This window comes from Spea bombifrons, chromosome 9, assembly GCF_027358695.1.
Source record: "Spea bombifrons isolate aSpeBom1 chromosome 9, aSpeBom1.2.pri, whole genome shotgun sequence".
NCBI classification, from domain to species: Eukaryota; Metazoa; Chordata; class Amphibia; order Anura; family Pelobatidae; genus Spea; species Spea bombifrons.
Genome location: NC_071095.1, coordinates 20,895,278 through 20,913,580, shown reverse-complemented (window position 1 = coordinate 20,913,580; position 18,303 = coordinate 20,895,278). Strand labels below are relative to the sequence as shown.

The 18,303-nt window shown below is 40.6% G+C and overlaps 2 protein-coding genes across 2 annotated transcripts; both read right to left on the bottom strand.

Annotated features, from left to right (window-relative positions):
- Positions 1–2,244: 2,244 nt before the first annotated feature.
- On the bottom strand, positions 2,245–6,688 carry CTSS (cathepsin S). The gene is made up of 8 exons (XM_053474924.1): positions 6,625–6,688; positions 5,601–5,730; positions 5,319–5,441; positions 4,543–4,704; positions 3,945–4,169; positions 3,686–3,851; positions 3,111–3,213; positions 2,245–2,779 (listed from the first exon to the last, which is right to left on the bottom strand). Exons 2-8 carry the CDS (start codon positions 5,727–5,729, stop codon positions 2,680–2,682), a joined length of 1,008 nt encoding a protein of 335 aa, XP_053330899.1. The 5' UTR covers position 5,730; positions 6,625–6,688; the 3' UTR covers positions 2,245–2,679.
- A 4,495-nt stretch (positions 6,689–11,183) lies between these two features.
- Positions 11,184–17,474, bottom strand: LOC128504913 (cathepsin K-like). Its single transcript, XM_053475179.1, has 8 exons — positions 17,353–17,474; positions 14,430–14,556; positions 14,111–14,233; positions 13,866–14,021; positions 12,972–13,190; positions 12,578–12,743; positions 12,323–12,428; positions 11,184–11,547 (listed from the first exon to the last, which is right to left on the bottom strand). Exons 2-8 carry the CDS (start codon positions 14,553–14,555, stop codon positions 11,448–11,450), a joined length of 996 nt encoding a protein of 331 aa, XP_053331154.1. The 5' UTR covers position 14,556; positions 17,353–17,474; the 3' UTR covers positions 11,184–11,447.
- Between the last annotated feature and the right edge of the window lie 829 nt (positions 17,475–18,303).

Here is an 18,303-nt window from a genome sequence, read left to right as displayed (position 1 = left end):
TTTGCTGTCTGTTTGCCCCTTGTCTCCTGCCCTTTGCCCCCACAGATCGTAGGACTGGGTTTGGGACACAAGAGCCGATGAGAACGCAATGTCACAGATACGATACCCTGAAGCAGGGTGATAACACTGCCTTTAAAGTGCTGAGGACTCCGACTATATCGTAACCGATGAGCGTCAGGGTTATAACTCACACAGGGTGACCACATGGACCTTTTCCCGTTAGATGGTCGGGCTAAGGAGCCCTGATGTGGGGTGACCACGTGGCCCCTTGACTCTGATGAAGGTCATGCTGCGGCGCCCTGATGTGGGGTGACCACGTGGCCCCTTGACTCTGATGAAGGTCATGCTGCGGCGCCCTGATGTGGGGTGACTGCATGGCTCCTAACCCTGATGGTCATGATGCGGCGCCCTGATGTGGGGTGACCGCGTGGCCCCTTTAAAAACTAACCTAGAGCATAAAACGCAAACCCTCAGCATCAGATTCCCTATACAGGCGCAGACCTTTACCCAGGAAACTAAGTCATTTTTGTTTCACGAGTAATACAAGTCAATAAACATGTTAGGCTACTACGTGACGCTTCTCACCTACACAGAGGCTTTAATGTTACAATGGCCGACTTCTCAAGGAAAAACAACATGAAATAACCAGACATACCATTTTATACAGGCATACAGGGGCTCCCCATTATTTATAGTGTATCATATAGGTGCGTGTATATACATATATAATGTATCATATAAGTGTGTGTATATATAATGTATCATATAGGTGGGTATATATATATATATACACACACACACACACACGAGTAGGGGCCTTTATCGGTGGCAGGGGGATAATACACATAACGCAGCACAGCAGGCCTGTAAGAAACGCTGACAATCATAAGCCTGCCTCACAAGTCTTAACATGAACATCTAATTTAACGTATATTCGGCTTTAACGCCGCCACGGTCCTCAGTGATACCAACAAGACGTACAACATACAGACACCACCGCTTTCCGCGCCTCGGCTCCTACCAAGATGGCGACTGGAGCTACTTCCTGCGCGCACACATCATGGCCGCCCCCGATCACGTGACCCGAAGAGCTTGTCTGGCAGTGCGGACAATATTATCACATAGTATATAATATAGTATAATATAGTAATTAGACTTACCTTATATGCATTGAGTTACAAGTATACATATAAATACATATAAAATCTATAAGCTGAAGTGTTGTACGTGGAGCAGTCAGAAGGGGCATTATATTGGTTTCCATGGTGACTACTCCACGTTCAGAAAGTTGACCTTTTAAATATGACGGGGTTTTTTTCATGTCTTATAAAGCTTTATTGTTCCTAAACAAAACTTTACCAAATAACATTTTGAAACATTATTTTTTGTTGCCTTAAAATACTCATGATGCGTTACTAAAGCAAAGACAAACATTCTACACAGTATAACATTTCAATTTTAGGAACAATTTGATCTATAATATGAAACTTCCATAAATTAAATCAGAAAATTAAGCATATTCATCTTAAAATTTGGTAACCAAAAAAATCTAACAAAATTTGTTCTAATACTTCAGTGCATTTCAGTTATTTTAACAGAGTTTTGATACAATAATTCTCTTTAAAATCAGTCAAAACATTTGATTTTGTTTTATATATCAATATATATAATTTCATAATTATAATTTCATATATATATAAATTAAATTACAAAGTATTGTGGCTTTTGTCTCTTTCTCTTTCTCACTTTTTTTCGTTACGACAATATAACCGGAATTCGTATTTTTAAAGCTTTTGCGCTAAGCACCAATTTTTATTTATTTATTTTAATTATACATCATATTTATTTTTTAAAATCTAACAACCAAAAATCAGGTTTTCCCCCAATAGGGAAGGAAGAGGCTGTATATACCCCACTGTTGAGGAGTCAAGGAGTAGACAATTGGGGAGTCAAGGGGTAGACAAATGGGAAGTCAAGGAGTAGACGAATGGGGAGTCAAGGCGTAGACGATTGGGGAGTCAAGGAGTAGACAAATGGGGAGTCAAGGAGTAGACGAATGGGGAGTCAAGGAGTAGACGAATGGGGAGTCAAGAAGTAGACGAATAGGGAGTCAAGGGGTACACGGTTGGGGAGTCAAGAAGTAGATGAATAGGGAGTCAAGTAGTAGACGATTGGGAAGTCAAGGAGTAGACGATTGGGGAGTCAAGGAGTTTACGATTGGGGAGTCAAGGAGTAGACGGTTGGGGAGTCAAGGAGTAGACGGTTGGGGAGTCAAGGAGTAGACGGTTGGGGAGTCAAGGAGTAGACGGTTGGGGAGTCAAGGAGTAGACGGTTGGGGAGTCAAGGGGTAGACGGTTGGGGAGTCAAGGGGTAGACGATTGGGGAGTCAAGGGGTAGACGATTGGGGAGTTAAGGGGTAGACGATTGGGGAGTCAAGGAGTAGACAATTGGGGACCCTCGTATACACTGTGGGCTTATCAGTTTGGGTCACTGGGTCACCTTTTTTCATCGACAAGCAGGAAGCATATATATTTTATATATATATATATATATATATATATATATCTATATTAGCACTTATATAGCCTTGGGTAGGTAGGTAAGGCAAGAGGAATATAACGTTCTAGATACACATCTTCCAGTTGTATCCTATGACACGGTTCTAAGCTTTAAATATCTTCACAGTTCTGGATAAGATGGATAACTTGCAATTGCACATAGATTCCCCTGGTTCCTTGCAATGCGGACATATCCTTGGTCTCCATATTTCTCTCCCCAGCTTTAACAAAGTTAAAAAAAACACAAAAACTGTGAATTTTTTTGTTAATTTTTAACAGATGACAACATTTTCTAACACACCATTTTATACAAAGCTTAATAACTGTATAATCAATTTTTTTCTAACATACAGTACGGTTGACGATATCATGTAACCAGGAAGATGTAATCCATCTTTAGGGTCTATGGGGGTTTAAACAGGCTAAGGTATATGTGTAATGGAACCTCTAGGATTTTTGTTTATGAGGGTCCACCACTTTGTCCACCACTATATTTTAGTTTATATCAAAGATTCATCATAATGCAGAACTTTAAATCCAGTTGTGAAGTACCTGTTTTTCACTAGCCAAAAGTCCTTTCCATTGAGATTTCCGTAGCCCACCACAAGAACGCCGTGATTTACATTTTTAGTACATGATGGATCATCGTAGACACCTAGGACAGAGACAGTTATCAAGAGAATCTTATCCAGATCTTTGGACCCTTACGAAGGTCGAATTCTAGTCTGACCTTGACACACGGATGGCTTCACCAATATTGTTCCTTGAAACCTTCCTAAATCTGAAGGTCTGTTAAAAATGGGTAAACAAGGCAGGCCAAATGGGGCCAATCTGCCTGTAAATTCTATGTTTCTACTTTGATGTCCTTCCTTGACCTTATGCATTTTTCCTCAATCCTGAACCTTCACTGTCCGACCTGAACCTGGGCACACGAATTACTGAGCTTGTTCCCTGTAGCGATCATCTCTGTAGAATACACTTGATGGATTCAAAAACAATGAAAATTTGGCCACAGATATCAGACAACCTTCTTCCTTTTGTAGCTCCCTCGGCATGACAATAATTGCTCTCCAGAGTTACTAAATGCTAGAATCTACAGTAGTTCCACCATGAAAAACAAGACGTACCACTTTTATAGAGAAAAAAAGAAGGTCGGGTTCCATCTATGGCGACCGACACGGGGCCAACAGTAGCCACGACTTGTTTCAGGTTATCCTCTGTGCCCGGTTGTACTTCTGTGTATTTTACGCAGGTGGACGCTTTGCCAGCCGGGTCATAACGACACTGTTGATCCTAGAACAAAAAAGTAGCAATAATACCCAACTGAATTGAGTCCGTCGTCCATTGTCCATTCTCCCGATGAGTATCTGAAAGCGATATACTCACCATGGCACTATAAGGATAGGAACTGTCGGAATCAATGCCTTGGTTGTCAATAACGTACTGAAAAGCCTGTGTCATGTAGCCTCCGCTGCATCCCTTATTACCATATTTTCTGGAGCAGTCGACTAGGTTTTGGGGACTTAGAGACACCAGGTTACCCGTTTTAAGTTTCATTTGGCCCTCTAATGCCCCCACCGCACTGAAGGCCCAACAAGAACCGCATCCACCCTAAAATAAAAATATAAAATAGTGTTAGTACATTCCTGATAATATGTCCACAAGCCCTATGGTGTCCTTAACATCATGGATTCAGTTTTTTGGTAATTTCAGTGGCGTTTAGCACTTTCCAAAGAATGCTTGGAATGTTTGCTTTTAGGTCTAAAAGCAGATCAAAAGTTCTTTTATGCTTTTCAAAACATCAGTCACGGACCCAAATCCATTAACATTGCCTTAAAATATCAAAAGTTTTAGAATTTGTTAAAGTCAATGGATCTCAACCCAATGAGACAATAACACTTTCTCACAATTATGGGACCTTTGAGGACACTTTTCATTCAAACACACAAGCGCGATGGGATCATTCTCAACTGGAAAACAGTACCTGGTTTTTAACATTTGTAACTAATCCTCTCTCTCTCCAGTCCACAGAATCCGGCAGGCTGGTTCGCCGAGTGCTGTTCCACTTGTTTCCAGAAGAGCTCAGCCGCTCGCTTTGTGGTGGTACCACTAGGCCGGTCAAGGTGGCCATCACCTCCTCACTGGTCTAGATAAAATAAGAGCAGGAAACATGATAGAACTTAGATTCCGGAGTCATATGCCTATCTCATGCATGCTTACATTCCCTCACTGTATTAAACTCTACCACTTCAGCTGGAAGGCTGTTCCACTTATTTTTCTACGGGAAATATCTCTTCTAGCACAACCAACCCTCAAATATGTACAGACTTCAAAATGAAAAAGAAAAATGATTAAAATATAGCTTTATTCCCTAAAACGTCACTTTGTTCTTAATATATTTTCAGTGCAGCTCTTGAAATGATTCATTAACTTTAAGTGGACTTCATTAAATGGAAGGTTGGAGACCCCCGAGCCACTGTCCTTCTCACACAATTCATACAATTGATTGAATGCCGCCGAATAAACATTTAACAATCTGTCTTGTTGACCGTTGTGCACAATTTAGGTGTCACAGGTCCATAACGTGAAAGAACACATTTCTATCCAATAATCTAGTATATGGAATAAAATGATGCCTTAATACCGAAGAAGTTCTTTTTCTACAGCCTCAAAATGTTCCACACCAGGCCAAGAAGAACCTTCAGAGGTCTTTTATTGAAGTTAGCATGTCTTTAGAAGGATTTCAAGATCTGTACTCACCATGTCTCCGAGGTGGTTCATGCCCAGCTCGTAGGAATGCATCCCCAAGGAGTGCTCAAGGTTATGCAACGTGACCAATTTAAGGTTCTTCTCCCATGTCACCCTTCTGCTGAGGTCCTCTCTCTGTAATACATTCAATATTCACCTTTAGTCATGGATATGGCCTCTCTTCCACCAGAGCTCTTGTCTCGCAGTGGGCAAGGTCCATAGACTTGGAACTCAGAAGAAACATCTCGGGATTAGTTCTGGATTACGAAGACTATTCCTTATTCAATATCATACCAGATTGTCGTATTCCTTGCCGTAGGCTTCCTTCCAGAGCTGCCAGTGGTTATCCAGCGCAGGGTCTATCATGGCTCTCGTAGCTCCAATCATAACCATGAGCAGCAACGCGCAAGACGGGGACCTCATCCTGAAGAAGGGAGAGCGGACTGTTATCCATGTTTCTACGGAACGGAATGTAAATTCTGTGCAAACCTCTTTAAATCGATGATGTAATGGCTCGAGTACGGGCACTTCATATCCACATCATCACTGGAATTTTGTCACAATGTTACAAAACAAACAAAAGATTAAGTCATCATTAAGCGACCGAAGAAATAAGCCCCCCCCCAAAAAAAAATATAAGACCAACGTTAAAAAGTTACAAATTTTCAGATTGTTTGCCAAATATTATGATTTTGAGGTTTAGCTCAATAAACATACGTAACCATGGTTACAGATTGCAATAAGCAATTTATACATAGTAGAGATTTGTTTCCTATATATATATATATCATGGGAGAAGCCATCTTTAGGCGTCATTTCTCACACTTTTCTTTACTCTTAAGTGAAAAGAGATAATGACCTCGTCAGATTCAGGAGCCATATGTCTATCCCATGCATGTTCCCTCACTGTATTACCCTCTACCACTTCTGCTGGGAGGCTGTTCCATTTATCTACCACCCTCTCTGTAAAGTAAAACTTTAATCCCTTTATTTAAAAGTCTCTCCCACCCCCTCTCTCCTCCAAGCCGGGACAAACTGAGATCTCTTAGTCCTCTGGATCATATTTATCTAGACTCACCGCTTAATCAGTCTTTAGTAACATCTTCGATACCATAATTCCTATCCCGTGCATGTTTAAATCCCCTCCCTGTATTAACCTCTACAACTTCTGCTGGAAGGCTGATCCACTTATCCACCACCCACACAGTAAAGTAAAACAGTTAATACAAAGCAGTTTATATAACAGTCTCTCTCTCTCCCTTCTGTGACTTCTGGTTATTATATTTTGCACATTACGGACACACAATCCCGGACGTACCTTAACGGTTGTCGCCGGTATCAGTCAGGACGTGTTTAAAGACGGTCGTACCTCACAAATCAGCCTCGGCCGTTGACGCTGGTGTTTGTGAGCACAGAACAGGAAGGGTGAATATTCTTATTTTCACTTTCATCGAGTCATGTGCTTTTTCTCCAATCAGAACCTGAAGATAAACATTTTTTATTTCCTCTTTTTTCTTTTTTTTTTTCTTGTAAGTGGCACTTAAGTTCATTCGGCGTATCTCCTTCTAGAAGAAAGTTGGGTGCATGCTAGAAAAAAACGCAGAAAATATTTTAAATAAAAAAACATACATTTTTTTTTATCTATTGCCACGTGATATCATCGATGTATCTATTTCTAACTAATATAAATAAGATCGCAACAAAATTACAATTGATTTATTTTACACAAAATTTGTATTCTTTCTTTTTTTGGGGGGGTGACTGGGTAGAAGTTTATGTTTTATTGTGAAACGCACAGGTTTGTTTTTTTTTGTATGATTTTGATTAATTACATTTTCATTATTGTTAATATATATTAAATGAGGCGTTGCTTTTGCATAACCCATGTTTGCCTGTGATCACGGTACTGGACACGCATGTACAAACACAGCATTTGATGACATAAGAGCTGTTCGGTCCATCATGCTTGGTTTCTTACCCCTGTAGGGGGTGCTATGAGAAGCTGCGCTAAACCTCATAGTAATATGGTGGCGATAGACACAAAACGTTACTGGGACCCTATGGATCTGCCCCAAAGGGTTAGGGCAGACTTACCCGGGTTAGGGGAACCAGACACCACATTGTATCACGTCATGAATGTCATTTGAAGATTCCTCATTTCTCAGCCGATATCCCAATAGCGATGAAGATTAGTAATGGGTACAAGCGTTGTGACATACGAGTAAAATACCTAAAATGTACGCTTCTGGCTGTTTATGTGTAAAGAAAACCAATGAACACAAACTATCTCTCACCAAAATGATTCAACCCCCTGAAGAGAATTCATCGCAACCGCACAAATATGCACACAGATACGACTAAGCAAGGGCTTCATTAGCAGTACCAGGTGTGCTTGAGCGGGAACTCAACTACCTAGGGGTTTGTTGAGCGTCACGTTGGACTGCATGTTTGAAATATGTCTAACGTGTCAAGAGAATGGTCCAAAAAGGTAAGAGAAGAGATCATCGCCTTTCACAAGGAACAGGATACAAAAGATGAGAAGAACAAGAAATAACCTGATAGAATTAATTTTGTAAACTCTTCATCTCACCTCTTCCATGGTCAGATTACATTGTCATACAATAAATCTTTCTTACGGATGTTTCCTTTATATAGGTTTGTGGACAGTATTGATGATGTATTTGAAGGAACTTCTATCATTCCATGATCAACCAAGTTCTAAGATGGCATTTTAATTAATTTGGCCCCACTGAGCTCCGACATAACGAAGGACCATGAAGGACCTTTAGAAATATGGTACATAGGACTGTTTGGCCCCACCACACAAGTGCCTTAAACAGTCACATGACGGTTCACACTAATCACTAGAACCTAAACGTGGTTAATTATGATCATTATATTTTCAAGATATCTGTACTGAAGGACTTACTGTTTCGTTTTGTTTCCTCTGCCAAGAACTTCATCTTTTCTTCCTGTCTGGTGAAGGAAATTATGCTACGCGGTGCACATTTTTATCGCCGGTGGGTTGGAGGTTTGTAAAAATACCATTAATCTGAAAATATCTGCCCACGTTCAACATCTGTCACGAACGCCTTCCGCACGTTATGTCAAAGCAAGCAAAACATTTATATTAAATTTATTTTTAAAGTCCACACGGTATTTCCATCGAGGGGGCTTTTTTTTGGATATGCACAAATACAGGGGTTTTTTTAAATATAAAATGCTCAATAAATTAGCAAAAAAAGGCTACGGTGTTTTAGAAAAATAGAATTTAACACTTCGGCCCATCTAGTCTGCCTGTTTTTACTGATGCAATGCTCAAACCTTAATCAGTGGTTGGTCTCGTCTTAGATTCAGGAGCCATAAGCCTGTCCCATGCATGTTTAAATTCCCTCACTGCCTCCCCTACTTCTGCTGGGAGACTGTTCCACTCATCTACCACCCTCCCAGTAAATTGAAACAGCTTGCATTCCTAGCACACCCGGACAGGTACAGCTTTCAGGAAGAAAAAGCTTGTTAATTTGCACGTAGAATTGTGAAATTATGGATGTTGCTGATTATGCAACAATATCGATATGAAGGAGCTGGTTAATTTTTAGCCACCAGTCTTGGCTAAACATCTTCCACTAATTTATATGGGCCACAATATTTAGTACTTACACACCCTATGGTATGTACTAGATCTAATTTCAACAAACCATAATTTCAGAGGTATAGAGGATGAACCAAAGTGCAAAAATGGATGACTACCATCGTCCCAAGATGTTCCCGATCTACTAGAGAAGAACTTCTACTTTCAAGCAAGCAGAAACATATTATGTCGAAGTCCTTGGATGAACAGCTGACGAGGTCCCTCCTTGTCAATGCCAGACGTGCAGCTACACAAGTGAATAAATTATCACATATGGGTATATATAGCTGAAGTCCCTGCTTGATTATAGGTGACAAATCATCGTTTCCATAAGGGTCATAATAAGGACCACTTGGTTGGCACCATTACCGAATGGCTACAACAGAATCTTTGTGATGGATGATCACAAAAGGTGAACATTTCATCGTAAGAAACGTCTAGAGATGTTCTAGAAAGTTCACCAACATTCATGCTGGATTTCTAATTTAAGTGTAGGAAACAGAAGTCCCTGGTTGTTAGAATCTGGTAAATACCAGGTCATTAGAACTTTGAACATCACCAAGATATTTTAAGAACTTCACTCAGGTAAACACTTTAAAAGTCGGATCATTGTAAAATTTACCTCAACGACTCTCTATAGCTTTTTGTGTAATATGCAGCAAATGCACAATTTCCTATTTTTAAACTCATTTCTGGTGTTGCAACATATGTTGAGTGAAATTGCTTAGCAAACTTCCTACTTTATGAAAACATTGGTTCCTGTTTTCCATGGAAACCAGGCCTCATGAGATGTTTTGCAATTCCTGGTAAGAACCCTCAATCCTGTGTATTTTTTTTTTTATACAATTCAATATGAAACAAGGCATTCTGACGTTTTTTAGCACATTTTCCAAAATCAGAAACACACAAATCTAGAACATTTCTGAGTATTACATGTGGAATCAGTTAAGGACCGAGGAGAAGATGGCAGGTGTAAGTGGGCATCAGGTGGAAGTCATTTCTCAGGTTTTTCTTCAAGTGCAGTGGGTGAGGTTGGCTACCTAACCAACTACAAGATGGCAAGTGTGAGTTCTCTCCTTTCACAAGCACAGTGGGTGAGAGTTGGCTACTTAGCCAAGGACAAGATGGCAGGTGTAAGTGAGCAATGGCTGGTAAGTAAAGTTTCACCTCCTTTTGCCAGTACAGTGGGTGAGGGTTGGCTACCTAACCTAATAATAAGGCTTTTTAAGTGCATTATTGGAGGGGTGTGGTAGGAGTGCCACCAAAAAAAGCTGCAATGTGATGAAAAGTTGGCAAGAAGAAACCATCATGCTTAATTGACCCTGTCAGGCTCCTGAAATAGTGGAACATAAGCCTGGTCTACTTCATGGGGAATCCAGCTTTGGTCTATATTTTAACTGGCGCACACTCCCATGGTGTTCTTATGCCATAACTTTCTCTTTGATGCACTGTATCATACGGAAGAGCACCTTAAAATGTCCTGGGGACCTCTGGTGGTCAGATGACCTCAATACGGTAATGACCAATCTACAGTGCCACCTGCTGGGCAGTTCGCGGTACTGTAGATCAGTCCTCCAAACCACTTGTGAACCCCTTTATAGCAGAAAGAAACTCACTGTTAAGATGGTGAATTCCTTCTTATTATCATTTATTCAAGATACAAAAGAATTACATCATTGGTCAATCACCTATGCAATTAAAACATCTCACAATGAATTTATTGTCTTTGAAGTCCATAAAATAAAAACAAAACAATTTTCTTGAATTTGAAGAGTACCAGACTCTTGTAAATTATAAAAAGCAAAAAAAGGGGGGAAATGGGGAAAAAAGGGAGTAAAATGTCTTCTGGAATGTAAGCCTTTTGGGCAATCCCTTTATGTAAAAAGGTAAAGGTACAAAGGTACTTCAAACTCTTAGTATTCTGAGTTTACCCAAATGTCAAAAAGTTGAGCTTCTACAGAATTCCACAGTGATCTCCATGACCGGTTCCAGATCCTGGGGGGGAAGTCATGCTTAAGAAGGTGTTTGTCACCCCTGCACTAATGGTATGATCCAGCACAATCTCATTAAAATCTATGTGTAAACAAAAACAAACCCTCTTTTCGCTGAGAGGAAAGTGTATATGCTGTTTAGCAGTTATTTTTGCCCTGAACAACCGCCCCATCTGTGGTTGAAGGGGGCATTTGGTGAATCTAATAAGCAGTGGTTTTATTGCCCCTGAGGTATGGAACATTTGGCCAAGTCAGTTTTTATTAAGTGCCCCTGGCACATATAATTATTATTTTTGTAATGTAATTATTATTTATTTATTCATTTTTTAAGTGTTTTCAGTTCGATATCCAAAATAACTGGTTTCAAAGTTTTGTTTGATTATGTAAATTCCGCATGAAAGGCCAGAAAAATGGGATTAAAAAATGGCTATGATGTTTCCGTGTAAACTGAAAAGTAGGTGAGCAGGACGTGCTTCGATACCCCGCATCTTTTGGGTTTGACAGCGGATGGGCGGTGAATCACATGAGAGGGTAGCTGGCCAGGCTTGCGATACCACAGGCATTACCCTTGTCTCTTGCCATTAAAATATAACCCTTATTGCCCCACTCTTCACCCCAGCTGCAAAGACAAAATAGTACAATTACTTATCCGCCAAAGAATAAGACACATGCTATTTAAAATGCACGTTTAACAAAAAGATTACACAAAGCTATGAGGCACTGGAAAAAAATACAGAACTAAGGAACATTTGGCTATAGAATGTGTGTCCAACCCCCCCCCCCCCGCGTCCTTCTTTCCTCCCTGATGCCCCTTTTTTTCTAGGAGGTTTTTTCTAGGAGCTCAGAATATTTATTGGGTTTGAGGGTATCACAGCCCCAATAACGTTTATCGATAAAGCATGAAACTGCTTTCTAAATTACACAAAATACATTATTCTTCTTAATGCCTCACTCAGTTCCATAAGTTAGTTACAACTATCTCCATACACACCAGCAAGTCCAGCAATGTATTCATCCCCAGCACTACCCTGACCCTTTATCATATGCTGGCACTCGGCAATAAAGACACTGGCCATGAAGGGGGTGGCTGAGCAATCTGCCCCGGGTAAGCAATCTATCTTGAAACAGGCAAAATTGAGCCAGTGGCGCACCGAGGAGCCTGATCACCAAGTAGGTAGATCTGCCCCGGCTTGGTGGCCAAGATGTAATCCGTACTCAGTACAGTCTTGCCACTAGCCATGCTTGTAACCAAACACCCTAAGGTAAAAGCATCCCTCTGAGTGTTTTGGTATGTTTTAGGTATTTTTCCATTACTATACTAAGTTACATTAATAATATTAATAATTAATGCACATGCCATATTTGAGAATGAGCTGTTCCAAAATGTTCCTTACCTGTTCTTGACAATCCAGTGTTTCAAAGACTTTTGAACACCATACCCCACGACGAGAACAGCGTGATCAATAGAAGCGGGATCGCACTCTGCGTCGTAATACACACCTAAGCAAAGGCACCGATGAGAACATAAAAAACATATATAATATCCCTATAATACTGTAGTCGTGGTGAGGGGAGATAATCTCAATGTAATAATCTCATATCACAATGGTAGCCTCCTACATATGCAGGGCTTGAGGGAGCTCCCATACCTTTCTTGTAAAATGCAAAGGTGCCTAGACTTGCATCAATGCCTACTGAGATAGGTCCTACAGTCCCCACCGCCTTCATCAAAGCTTTCTCACTGCCTTCCTTCACGACCTTGAAGTTCTTAACTGTGGCTGCTCTCCCCGATGGGTCGTATCTGCATTCCTGGTCCTGTGGAAATTAAAACGTGCAATTGAAGTGGACATGTCACGACTCGCTTACTGGTCAATGACAAAGTCTAACTACTAGGTAATCAACATCGGCGGAAGAGACCTTCCAATACTGCGTTTATTTGTTGGGAGGTTACGTATCGTACTATAGTTTTGTCTACCTGTTGCTTGTAATCTTCATAATTTTATCAAGAAATATTAAATATGTCGGTATATCCATAAGCCTCACCGTTCCAATGTAAGGATATGCTTCCTCGGAATCAATGCCGTTGTTTGCTTTGACGTACTCGAACGCGTTGGTCATATAACCTCCTCCACATCCATCATTCTTTTGCACGCAATCCACTAGGTTCTGGGGACTAAGGACCACAAGCGATCCTGTCTTTTTCTTCAGCTGCCCCTCCAAGGCCCCTACGGAGCTAAACGCCCAACAGGAACCACAGCTACCCTGGACAAAGAGCGGGAAAGCGGTCCAAAGTTTTATGTACCATAAAACGAGTTCTGTAATTCTAGTTTCATAAGAAAAGGTTGAGGTGAACACTTAAGGAACATTGCACAAAGAAACGAAAGGAAACTGAACTAGCAAGCCCTCGAACCATCACCTTTTGTCATTTTGGAGGCCATATCCCTATATGATAATTACAAGAAAAACACTTTAACAACATTGCACATGGCCCATTATGATTGTACAAGGGAGAGTAAGGAGATGAGATTTGGGCAGGTGTGTGAATATATATATATGAAGAGTTTGAAGGAGCCCCAAGGTAGAGTTCTGCAAGACTCAGAGACCATCTATTCAACATGGTCACGTTGTCCAGAGACGACACGCCTCACACTGTCATCACAAAGAGTTTCCTGAAGCTTTTACAGAGGCCAGCTTGGCTTTACTTAGGAAGACTATTTTGGGTTCTCCCAAGTTGTTCAATCTATGATGGGGACCAAGAGGAAAATCTGGTCGACTTGGTCTGCATTGAGCAATAAGGAATCCGCAAAGAATCATTTGATGGAGTTCCCTCCCTCTCCGGGGGGATACGTTTTAACTCCAACTGGTTTGGTGAATAGATCACAAAATGTGTTCCTACTGACATGCCCTAACTCAAAAACAGAAGCTATGCAAAGTTACCTGGTTCCTGACCGGGGTTACATAACCTTTCTTCCGATAATCTATGGATGCCGGGAGCCCATCGAGAACCTCGTCGCCATCAAAGGTGCCATTCGTGGGCCTGTACCGTGGAGGGACTTTAAGTCCGGTCATCAGCTTCACGATCTCCTCGCTGGTCTGGGGACACAATGTATAATACATTTCGTCGAGACACAAACAAGTTATCAGTGGTTTATGTCCTCACCGTGCTTGATTTATCAACTCACCATGTCACCCAAGTGGTTCATCCCCAATTCATAAGTGTGCAGACCCAGCTCATACTGTTGATTATGGGCCGTGATTAATTTTAAATTTCTTTCCCAGATCTGACGTCTGTAATACTCATCTACCTGAGGAAAAAGATTATATATTTATAATAATATATATTAATATAATATATATTTACATAAAATAATGGAGTATTTCAGACATTACAGAATTTGTTTTTTGTTCGCTTTTTTCCCCCAAAACATTATATATATTTTTTTTAACTTTTAAAAGGCAGAACCCTTTGGTTTGTAGCGCCTCTCGGGCGCCCATAATTACCCGGCTGTTATATTGCTTTAGGTGAGCTTTTTTCCATGGTTCCCACTCAAAATCCAGCGTGCCATTCTGATGCAGTCTGGCATTTACTAAGGGAACCGATAGGGCCAGGAGGTAAAACAGGAACATGCTGCAGAAAAAAAAATAGCAAGTGTTACAGATATTCCTTTATAGATCGGGAAATCCTGGAGAGGTCACATGTACGGGGGGGCACAGAATAACCCCTGCCCAAAGAAAGAGAAAAGCGACCCGGAGATGGGGAAGCAGCCTTCCACTCGGAGATTCCCGGTCAATCCCGGCGAGCTCGCATGTATGGGGGGGCGCAGATAGACTGAATTCTAACCCCAGCTCTCGGACGGTTAGGAACCGGTTTGGTTCGTTGACCCAGTAATAGGAATCACGTGCCTCCTTCTGTGGTATGGCTTTGTTTAATTAACACGTCTCTTTGCGCCGTGTGTCTTTCTTTTATTCTAGGTCTTGTGATGCGTATACGATACATTTTAGAATTCCGCTTCCTCATCTTTCGAGACGACTCAGGGGTCACAGAGGGCCGGACCCATGGCTGGCGTGCATGCACACATCTGGATGCATTTAGAGGCGCGCGAGAGCAGCAAAATGCATGAGCGAGCGAGAGGAATGAGCCTCATGCGCCGCCCTCCCCCACGTCTAAGCTCCAGGGGAAAAAAAAACGCACAAAAAAAGTGCAGAACAAACAGATTTATAACTTTCCAACAAGTCCTCGGCAAAGGAACAGGAAGGACTAAAAAAATAAATGTATACATCATGAAATAAACATGTGTTATCTTAGATATAAACAGAACTTAACCCCCTTATTTTTCCCCCATTTTTCCCATATGATCAGCATCATTCCTTTTTCACGTTTGGGGCACAGGGAATAATCAATGAAACATAAGAAGGTGTGCAAACATTTTTCTTACATCTAATTATCCTTTTTTGTTTGTTTTTAAACAGGGGAAAAAACCCTCTTATCTCCTTGCCTGCTGATTACACAGCAATCAGGAATCTGACCCCCGAAGCCCCCATGTTCTTGTTCACAATACGCGAGATCAGCAAGACGGGCATCATCAGCTTCAAACCCCATAGTGTCTCCACCATGCTGACGGGTCCTTTCATCGGTGATACCGCGGGAAGGAAATGCTAGAACTTGGGTTCCGGAATGCATACATTTTTCCCTCCTGATGTCCCTCTTTCCACCCCTGTATCCCTCTTTCCACCCCTGTGTCCCTCTTTCCACCCCCGTGTCACTCTTTCCATCCTCTGATGCCCCTCTTTTTCAGGAGGTCAGAATGTTTGCTGGGTATGAGGGTATCGCTGGGTTCTACAGCCCCAAATGCCCCAATAATGTGTATAGAAACTGTTTTTGTACCTTTGTAGTCTCATACATGTAGGCTCGGCTGCGATGTCATCAAAGACATAAAAAAAAATCCATAAAAATACATTTACAGGCCAGATTTACATAAACTAACTGTACCCTCCCCTGGGATATCGTCACCCTATAGAGTTTACCCGGATATACTTTTGTTCTAATTCTCTTAAGCTGTTTATGACCACAACAAAAATTATGAGAACTGAGAAGACAAAGAATCGTATTTTTGGATCAGGTTTCTGATTAGAGGGAAACAGAAACTAGAAGTTCCTCTTCTGGTGAAACGTTGGAAACTCTACACGTGTTGCTTTTATGACCCGACTGATTGAGGAAGACACGCCAATAAACTAGTCCCAGGGCTTTATCTTATAGGAAGTATGGATTTTTTTTATATACATGTGATCCATTGTATTTTGAGCGGCTTTATCTGATAATAACAGAGGAGGAAATAATCACGTTGGGTTACAGACAGAGGGAGAGATCGCTTAGTGACCTGAAAGGGGCCGAAGAGGACAGACGGAAAAAGAAAACAATCTGTGACCCAATCAGGGAGAGATTCTGCATCTAATTACAATAAAAAACTCTGAAAGGTGAGTAAAACTCTCTTAAAGTGGAACAGTCACCTTAACAGCTTTAAATATTCTTTACATTAACTTAGACAAAACATAAATTGCACTGTGTAATATTCAAATAAATATCATTACATTCAATAATAATACAAATAATAAAAATATTACATTAATAGAAAAAAAAAGACAAACAAGCCATGCAAATTTAGTTTTTTTATGGAAATTCCCAGATAGCTCTGGGATTCCCCAAACATAGAAGCAAAAGGTGATGGATGATTTCCCTGCTCTAAAAAAAATATATAAAAAAACCCTCATAATATCAACAAAAAACATAGTTCCGACGCCCCTGATAAAAAAAAAACAAAAAAACACACACACAGAGAAAGGGGCTTCTTTCATATACATGAACGTGTAACAGCTCAGCCTGCAGGAGTAGTACGTTTAATGCCAGGATGTTGGCGATGGTGGTAACCAGAACGCCGTATGGCTGAACTACAGGAAATAAATAAGACTTTGTAACTTTGTTACAATATGTTTAAATGTTTGTAGAGACAAACTGATATTCTGTCTATTAGAGCTCTCTGTACCCCCTGCTTCTTCTTATTTGTGTTCATTTTTATGACCCTTTGTACAGCACTACAGAATCTGCTGCCTCTTCTATTAGAGCTCTCTGTACCCTCTGCTTCTTCTTATTTGTTTTCATTTTTATGACGCTTTGTACAGCACTACAGAATCTGCTGCCTCTATATAAATAAAAGACGATAGTAAGACTAAACTTTTTTTATATAATGTATTATTTAGAATGACTCTAGAATGTAAGCTCATAAACCCACCATTCTGGCCAGGAACTAGGGTCCTCAACTCCAGTTATATCACCCCATATACAAATTGTACAGCGCTACAGAAAAGAGCTCAATAAAGAACTCTAGTTCCAATGTAACTCTATATAGTAGACAAAAGAAAATTGCACCTGGGGTATGAAGGAGTGTTCCTGACGGCAGAAGGTCCTCTAAGCCACTCTGCAGCTATCACAGCTCTGTTATACGGATTCTTGTGGGCTGGCCCTTCACAGGAAACTCCACAAAAACAAAATAGGGAAACTTGGAAGGCAGTATGTAGAGACGGGGATTCTGCGCCTGAAAAAAAAAAAAACATAAAAAAAAAAAAAAAAAAAAAAAAAGAAACTATTCCGTTCTCGTGATTTCGTGCTGCTGGATCCTCGGGAAGAGGAAAAAAGAAACACAAAACTTGAATTTCCTTTTCTGGTTATTAAGTCAGCAGATCTTTACAGTTAAACTATGATTTGTTTCATATGTAACAATTGTGTAATGGCTGCAAAAACAAAAATGTCTTTTCTTTGTGTTTTTCCCCCTTTTTCTGTCGTTACATCACGTGAGATTAGCCCGTCTGTGAAAACAACCGCTTGATCTCACGTTATGTCTTTGCTTCTAAAGAGCTTCTTCTTACACTTTATAGAGTGTTTTTAGTTTTTGACTCAGTTTAGATCTGTTTATAAGTAATCTGGTTGTATTGAATTCTAATGAATCCATACTGGATCCCGGGACTCATAGATTTCTTTGATTAGTTAGGATCACATCTGGCGTGGCTCTCCTTTGAAGCTGTTGACCATGTCATAGATCTGGAATACATTAATAATCTTCCTTGTTAGAAGTCAGATGCAACCGTCTAAACATTTGGATCAACTCACTTTGCTAACATTTCATTTCAAAGATTATGAAATCACGACCGATTTTAGATACTGTATGGAGTGCAGTCAATTCCAGTGCCGTAACAGAAATGTGAATGTTTAAAATCGCAGCAATCATCTGTCGTTACCTTGTGTTTAAACAATAGGACCTGGTTAGAAAGTGATCCAGGTCAAAATTCTAAATGAACTTTAGGGGCGTCTCTCCAGCCTTTT